This window comes from Temnothorax curvispinosus, unplaced genomic scaffold (genome assembly GCF_003070985.1).
Source record: "Temnothorax curvispinosus isolate PA1 unplaced genomic scaffold, ASM307098v1 QBEX01006159.1, whole genome shotgun sequence".
Taxonomy (NCBI): Eukaryota; Metazoa; Arthropoda; class Insecta; order Hymenoptera; family Formicidae; genus Temnothorax; species Temnothorax curvispinosus.
The window spans coordinates 1-9,196 of record NW_020215939.1 but is presented as its reverse complement, the minus strand read 5'-3'; the positions used below and the strand labels follow the sequence as shown (position 1 = coordinate 9,196).

The 9,196-nt window shown below is 38.8% G+C and overlaps 1 protein-coding gene across 1 annotated transcript; it reads right to left on the bottom strand.

The window, feature by feature from the left end:
• Positions 1-14: 14 nt before the first annotated feature.
• On the bottom strand, positions 15-9,151 carry LOC112455512 (hormone receptor 4-like; the record flags this gene model as incomplete). The annotated part of the gene is made up of 8 exons (XM_025017475.1): positions 15-309; positions 646-773; positions 1,060-1,077; positions 1,200-1,392; positions 1,834-2,097; positions 2,442-2,576; positions 8,385-8,735; positions 8,941-9,151. Coding segments are annotated over 8 exons (1,381 nt in total), but the record flags the coding sequence as incomplete, so codon positions are not given.
• Between the last annotated feature and the right edge of the window lie 45 nt (positions 9,152-9,196).

Sequence of the window (9,196 nt, the reverse complement as noted above, 5' to 3'; positions counted from 1 at the left end):
TATATATATATACTTTTATATATTTATTATACATACGCAAACAAAGCCTTTCCCCATTCGGTTTGAGTCGTCTCTTTTTCTCTCTCACTGGACTCTTTCTATTTTTCTGTTCATTTGTTGCTTGCCGGTTTGTTCGGTTCTTTTACTTTTTTCTGTGTATATATTTATAACGTATGTATAGTATGTATATAGGTATTCAGCTTCGTTTATCGTCACTTTGTTTATTTACTATCTTTGAATTGCTGAGTTCAATAGGAAAGGAACGTAGAACATTTTACTCTCGAGTAGTAAAGTCGCCGCCGATTGTACCTGTAATTCAACAAGCAAACGGATTCTCTACTTAAACGGAGCCATTTAATAATTGTTGTATTCTGCGCGCAGCGAAAACAATTCGAATCAAAATTACTAGTTTTAACTGTAAAATAGTAAATGCTTTTTAAACCAAATCTAGACCAAGCGAATAAATACGAATTTACATCATTGAAGCAAATTGTTTATTCGCGTTCGATCGCTTGGTCTGAATTCAGATTCGATCGAATGTTCAATAATTGGAGTTATGTATTAATCATGCATAAATAATTTAATCTATTCGCTTTGAAGACGTTTCTCGCATTCGGCATCGTTACTTTTTTTCTTTGAACTTACTTCGGGCAACCTGACAAGAAGATCATGAAATCGACTCGGCTGCTGAGGAGCGCTGTGCTCGACAAAACTTCGCAGACAGCTCATGTACCGTTCTTGTATCTGTTCTAATTCCAAAGTACTTCCTCGTGCTAAGAAAGACAAGCGAGATCAGTTGAAACGTGTGTTTGATACATTCCAGAAATTCGAGGGTGTCGATTCTTTATAATTGCAACTGATGGAATGTTCTACGTATTCTGACTTGCTTTTTAATTCCTTTAACAATAGTAACAAAGTTGGGTTTTATCTATATATTGGATGACGAGAATCCATGAAAGAAACGTTTAATTAAAATCCTTTTAAATAAGTCTACGGAGCCTACTCGTGGGAAAACGTGCATGCGTGCACGAACGTCTTTAGAAAGTATCTCGAACTTACATTTCGTGTCTCCAATTGCAGCGTTGGGGAAGAAGATAAGTTTATATTATTACATATCTCTCGTATATCATGTAATACTGAGGAACTCGACGCGATAATGACAGAGATGTGGAACGGCAGATCCAGTAAAAATAACTTACCTTGTGAGAGCATAGTGATTACTTTTAGACAGACATATTCCTCCATTCGTAGCCTCACCCGCCTGAACATTAGCGTGACATACGTGATTTTTTCCACCATAAGCCCTACATCTTGCCGCAATTGGTCCATGGTTATCGGCCGACCCATCATGCTGGTTAGGCACCTTTGCAACGTATACATGTTGTTCGTTACCTATAGTTGTGAAGACTGCTTGTTAGAATGGGTCCATAAACATATTCGTTGTATATATAAATTTTAAAAACATATATTATTAGACAACATATATTATTTGAAAGATATCTAAAGATAATATAATAAATATTAATAAATATTAATAATAATACTATTACTAATTAAAAATTGTTGTGCAGATGACGATACTAAAGAATATTTTATCGTCATATTGTATAGATTGCATTATTTAACAAAATATCCATGTAAAAATAATAAAAATAATAGGTTCTTTTACAGAATCCTTCAATTCTTTTTTAAAAAATAACGAAATTAAAAAAAGGTGATAAAATTATTGTTATAACTTCTACAAAAGACAGATGTCGGGTAGCATTGTAGGGAAAAAAATTCTGTAGTATTACGTGATGTGTACGTTTATAAATTATTGTAAAACGTAATTACTTCTTGCATAAAGTCTGCACCCGTCCCATCAGTAGCGACATTCGTCAACCTGTGCTGACCATGCATCGCTTGATAGGCAGATGTAGTCAGCACAAGAAGTTCATGCCACTTGTGGGTGAGCAGCCTCGTGTGAACTTCGACCGGCAGCTCAAGGTAAAACGGTAACCTTTTGGTCCACTGCACCAACTTGTACACTATGCTGTCTCCTATCTGACACAGCTTGTCACTTAAGTCTGAATTATGGTCCAGCAGCTCGTCCAAGTTCTGTAAAGTGTAATGCCAATGGTTCGTATACAAATCTTGGAGCGCGATAGGATTGTGTGGGAATCAACTATTTTTAAATTTTTTAATTAAATAATATTTGAATCAAACGGATCAGTTTATTATAGAGAAATAAATTATTCACCGATTAAGTACTTATGGTTCTTTATGGAAATAAACGTTGAACCAATTAAATCATTTTTGTTAATTGAGCTTGCATATTGCACATTCGAAAAATATATATATTCTTTTGTGGAAAAAGAATTATAAATTAATATGTGCTATTGCCTTGAAATTAAACAATTATGTATGTTTTACCGTAAAAAAGACATATTATATTTACATACCCTCAATGTGGCGATATCTTGAAACTCGTCGCAGTCTATAAGGGTTTGAATCATGTGTAAGGTTGCGTCCAGAGGAAATACTCGATCCCTCGAACTGCTTACTGCATTGTCTAGCCTTTGTCGTAAATGCACCACCTTAAACACACATCATTAATACATAAAATCTATCCACGTGATTCTTTCAAGTCAAGATAATGCATTATTTGCATTTTTAAAATTGCATTTTATGCATCTAAATTGCTGATTAAAGCTAGTAGTTCTCTCAGATGTTGTATATATTATATCGTTTGCTATACTGTCTGGATCAATTTTTATCAGTTATATTATTTCGCGCCGGGATTTCAAACTTCAATCTCTTTACGCGGCCTTGAAACTTTTTCACAATGCGGAAAAGTCTGAGGAGATCCGCGCGTTAATTACGATTCCGCCGGCATTTCCTCTCGCTGTGCGCGCAATCCGAGTTCGGTGGCCGCGCATCCAACCAGCAGATTCAGCCTTTCACTGACCTTTCGGACCTCGAAACATTTCCTCGGGGTCGGGCATGCGAGCGCGACAGAAAGAGAAAGAGAAAGAGAAAAGGAAAAAGAAAGGGCCCACCAACTGCCACCAAGTTGGTTTCCGTCTGACTTCGGGGAAAGCTGGTCGCTTTGTCGGATAAGGTCCATGCATAAGCGACTATCTCGCGGAGAACCGTGGGACGTGGGACGCGTTTTGCGGTTGAAGGCGCTCGACATGAGGAAGGGACGGGAGAGTTTCGCGGGGGAGACAAGGGAGGAGATATACAGGAGGTGTTAGAGGAGAGGAAGCGCGCGAGAGGGAGAGGGAGGGTGAGGTCACTGTCCCCCGTGCAGACTTTCACGAGTTACGAAACCGCCGGAGAACTGCCCGTCCTTGGCACCGGTTGCCGCTGATTTTCTATTGTCCCTGCCTGCGTCGTCGGTGTGTTGTCGTTCGCCACGACGTTTCCACGCAGCGACGATGACGAACGACAATTGACGATACTTCGTTATGGTAAAAGGATATCCGACACTGTTTCAATATCCAGTAGATACCAGTAAGGCTCATTGATATAGATTGTAGCTCAACTATAATCTATAATATATGCGGCGAAATGTATGCAAGAATATATTATGCATGAGTGACACTTTATTTGTTTTTAATGGATTTTTTTTAGTAATTATTAGCGAAATTGTAACAAAGTAATACGTGTGTGAGAAATATAGGCATATACATACATATCTATGTTTAATGGATTATATTAAAATGTATCATGTATATATTTTATAATTTCAATTTTTATGAAGTTATATCTTATAATACCGCTTATATTCTGTCCTAGATATCTAAGATATTTATTAAAATTAAATACATATTAAGTATTAAAATGAGTAATTCTCTTTAAAAGCATATATTTATAGAATATTCATAGATATGAATTTAAGTAAAATCACTTTCAAAAAGAGTTTATATAGCAGAGTGTCTTCTGATGAAGATAAACGTCAATCTTCACGACTCAATTGGAATTAAGCAAACGATCAAGTAATTTATTTACGTTACTTTCGCGACTAAATACGCTGAATATTCCTTTTCTTCAAGAAAATGATTCCGTCGACTTTGCGGCTTTTTCTTATCTTATATGAAATTCACTTTGAACATGTGGTTTCGCTGCGCATCTCACGTACGATGACTCGGCCGCGGCTCGAAAGTGACCTCTTTAATGGAGCACAGCCGCAGTCAATATTTATCCGGTTTTAGCGGCATCGGTTTCACTTTTGGCAATGGCCTCTACCGGGTTATTTGAACGGTCGCGGCAGTTCCCTCGTTTGCTCATCTGATCGGACGTAACACGCATATTTTTCCATTACTCCCGTTGACCCTCCCTTGAGAAAGTCGGATCGCATTTTTAATATATACAACATGAAAATAATTAATTTTATTAAAAGTGAATTTATTTTTAAAATTATATTTGTTGGGACACATGTCGATCCTGAGAAGAGAGACTACTGAATGTGTAATCGAAGCAGAAGTGTTAGTTGAATCTTCAAGCGTTTTCATATTCGTGGATAAGTTTATGTAAGTCTCAAGTTCGGTGGCGATGTTTCTAAAGGTAGCATCTTCATTCTTCTCGACTTCGCGTAAAACCATCTTCTTCAGATCATCGTCTTCACGGGAGAAACAGAGTGATTGGAGAAATAGTAAAACTCTGAGATTATCGTATGTGAGTTTAGTTAGCTCAAAATCTGATCGCGAAGCGATTTATTCAATCGATATGTTCAGCGATCGGAACTGTTTTATTATATCTGTAGTTTAAGATTTCGATGCGACGACGCGTAAGAGATGTCTTGTCGTGAAAAAGATTCTCGAAATGGCGATAAGCTCTGCCTGTTTCATTTTGGTGGAGTCCGCTAGTGTGACGTGATCCAGTCTGTCAAATTCTATTTGACCTAGTTTGTCCAGAAGTAAACGAGTGCGCATTTCTGCGGGGAGAGTCTCTGTGACGAGAGTATATTCATTGCGCAATAGCCATTTCGAAAAAGGTCTCGTTTCGTCTCCGGAAGCAAAGACATATTTTTCAATGCGAGTACTTAGTTGGATGTACACATCGGTTGACGTAGTTGTTGGGTTCGGATTTACGTCCTGAGAGCGTTCTCGCAGTTCCTGCACTTTAAGCTGAAGTAAACTGTTGATCGTGGCCATGAGAGCTTTAATCTGGGACGTCGCCATGATTGTCGATGGATTTTCTTGTACTACGTTGCGCACGTCGAGAATGGAAAGATTAAAAAACCGTAGCTGTTGGATACTTGGGTGACAATTATGACACGAGCCCGTAACTATAAAGACGCACTTTATTCTTACTGATATGCGACTGATATGCGATATAATGATAACCGAGATTACGCCCGAGTTCTAGCCATGTGTAGACACAAGACACGACACGACTGAAGCCCTATGCACAATGAAAACCACAGGCAACAGGAACAGGCAATCACAGTAATTTGATTTTATATGGCGTTTTTAGGGCTCAAACACAATGAGAGGCATAAGGAACAAGGAATTAAACATAGTAGTCGCATCTTTTTTCAAGACACAGCTTCTCTCTTTTTTCAAGACACGGCATTCTCTTTATGTTTAATTCCTTGTTCCTCATTTCTCTCATTGTGTCCGAGATTTTAGTGATTGGTCAGGTACAAGTAATAGAGAATAGAAATCCAACGCGTCGGATAAATTCTGTTCCTATTGCTTGTTGCCTGGCATTGTGCAAGGGCCTTAATTGTGATTGGTCAGGTACAGGCAATAGAGAATAGAAATCCAACGCGTCGGAAATTCTATTCCTGTTACCTGTTCCTGTTGCCTGTGGTTTTCATTGTGCATAGAGCTTGACTGCCGAGCGTGCCACGCCTGCGCGCCTCATGCCGCATGTCCAAACAATACTCGTATATATACTTTTCTAATTTATACATAAACGGCATTATAAAATGATTTCAGCAAATAATTTTTTATTACATAACATTCTTAACCGAGTGGTCATCATGAAAAATTTGCTTATGTCGTTTGTACAAAATTACATAGCATCTCGGAAAACAATGCTTTGTAAAGACATATAATTTTGCAAGTTATATAAATATCTCGTATTATACAAGAAGCGTATAGATGAAAACAAAAAGTGCGACGACGATCGGTCGATTCTTGCGAATATGCTCGTTCTATCTATCGTCCCTATCGGCTTTCGTAATGTGGGAAACCTTGAGGCTTGCGCAAGCCGAGTCGTAAGAAAGTGAAATTGCGATGAGGAGTTTATTCATTCCAGGATCGGTACGAAGAAAACCGATCGACGCACGCCGAATTTGCTATTTGCCTCCGCGTGTAGTTCCACTTTACTCGACGACTCGCATCAAAATAATTTGTATTTTTTGATACAAAGTAAAAGTAATGACTAATACGTGAACATTGAATTTATTTTCTCAGAGATCAATTAAATTTAAAAAAATCAGATATTATAGCTATAATTCTAAATTAATAATATAATTCTAAAGAGAGACGTTTGATTTCTTGAAATTTCCTCTCAGCTACATTAAATCTTGTTTTCTTTCTTAAGGAAGTTACCGTTTTGATTTATAAATAATATCTCTATGACGTTAATTGCTTACTTTATAGTTCGTTACTGAAGGGTAGCGATATGGCCAGTACGGTTGTTTAATTAGCAAGTATCGCATACAATCTAGCATTACTTTGTTTTTGAAAGTGTACGTCAACAACAAAGTGTATTATGTTTCGCGATGATTGATCCAAGATTCCTTTGCAAGCGTAACAGGTTCCTCGTTATCATAGATTTGTAGATATGAATGATGCAATTTTAAATTTATCGAAGCGGTTCGATCTCTATTTTTCCAGATAAGGATATTGATATATTGAATGCAGATCGCAAGTATCGATCAAACACGTACACACATAACACACTTGTTTTATATATACTTAATTTATAGCTAATAGAACAATCTAAAAATATGCACAAATTAACACTACCAATAAGTAAAGAAATTTATTAGTAACTTGAGTCCAAGTGGACGTTACTAAGATATTAATTTAGCATGGTCATATTTAATGCTAAATTAAGAAATTATGAAAGAGATATGGTATGCATAAAAGACTTTCTCTAACTAATAAAAAATAAATCGATCCAAAAATATAAATGAGCGTGCAGGAGATGTAACACGTTATTGGATCGCCGGAACGAAGAATCGTCGTCCGCGAAGATTTTGCGATCTTGCGTCGCCGCCGCCGCAGCTGCTTCGAAAGTGAAAGCGAAGATGCCTGCGGGACATTCTCATCCCAGAGCATCGGATTCCCCTGTCGGCGGCCGAGGAGTCAACTTTTGTTGACCCACACTCGATTTCTAACCGGAGCGTCGGTATAAATCACGTAAATTGCAAGCAAACCGCGATCGTTCGATCGAAGACGCACGCGAACGTTGATCTGATCTGTATCTGTATGCGATCTCGTCGATCGCGCGAGAGCAAGAATAAACAATGTAAAATCCTCGTGACTCTCATACGGATTAACGGCGAACTTTCAGATCGCATGGCATAATCGCGCGATTCGATCGGACGGACTTTTAGAAAGTTTCCGCGGATATCTCACGCACATCACCGCCGAGTAATATACATAAATCTCGCAGCCGAGATTAATCTACATTACGTCGCTGACGACATTTGCCTTGCGTAACGCTCGAATAATTAAGGGTGAAATGAGTAAAAGCTGTAACGGGCGCGCGGCGACGCACTCTGTCGTAATGAGACTACTTCTCTGACGATTCCATTTCGCGAGACACGCGGAAGTAGGCGGGATAAATCGCGCTATCTACTTTGACGAAATCTCTCGCGTCGGGGAGGTGCAGGGTTCGCACGATTCAACCTCGATGATAGTTAGCGATAAATCGTTCGAAGTGAATGCATTAGCCGAACGAATTTTTATTCAGATATATTATGGAGAGTATAACGTTTTTTCAAACCTATATGAAGAACTATACGGACATTCGTGACTTTAGTTGTGATGATAGAGTCTATTTATAGATTTCGCTCAATCTTAAGTCTATTGATTCTTAATTGAGGCAAGTGATTAGGAATAAGCGATCTTTCACAAAATATTAACAAAATATAATCTTTAACAGAATATAAACACGATTAAAAAAATTTTAAAAAGTCTTTATATTTAAAAACCAAATGGATTTTTTTAAAACTTTGAATTTCATAATAACATCGAATACATTTAATGTTAAGTGTTAAAAATATTTTTTAACATTTTCATAAAAGAAAGATCGAGTGCACATTTGACATATTTGTGTAACTTAATTCTTCTCTTGCTATTGAATGATTAAAAATGCGATACCACTTCAAGAGACGACATTAAAAATTCATTTACTTAAGACAAAGAAAATACACTCACTTCGGAGGGATTGGTGAGCGCCGTCTTCAGGATAGTCCCGTTGACGAGATGACCTGAATGCGCGGGGTGGTTTGGGTGGCTGGGGGTGGGCGGCGAGTTGAGTGGATCGCCCGACGAGAGTTTGTGATGATGGAGGAAACTACCGGCCAGTTGGGCGTGCTGCTGCTGCTGCTGGCTATGATGGGCAGCTGCAGCCGCGGCCATGTGCTTGTCCAGCATCGTCGTGCCCATAGCACCCTTGGTACCCCCGAGGGTTCCCGAGCCGTTCACACCACCGACGTTACCGCCGCCACCCATGCCGCCGCCGACACCGCCCGCCTTGTTGCTCTTCTTGTGTTTCTTGTACTTCACCTGCGGCCGATCAACAAGCGATCTCTTTCAACAATCAATTACAGTTGATTTGATCAGTCAATTAATTTGGCTCTTCTTCAACTTGACTCGCGCAAATATATTCGAGCGATATCAGTCTAGCAGTTTATCGCATAAATTATAACGTAAATTATAGTATAAATTAATAATAATAATTTTAATGTTGAAATTTTAGTTCGATGAATACCTTGTAAAGGTTGTACACTGCACCAGAATTCCTCCCTCCAGGCATCCGGTCTTCCCGAACCGCCTGCAGGACCATACCCTGTTCGATGCACTTCTTGAACCGGCAGTACTGACACCTGTTCCTCTGCGCCTTCGTAATCTCGCAGCCTCCCTCCGCCACGCACGTGTACACCCGTCTATTTTGCACGGTCCTCTTGAAGAAGCCTTTACATCTGCGTATAAATCAATCAAACTCTTGTAACTTGCAATCGATTAAC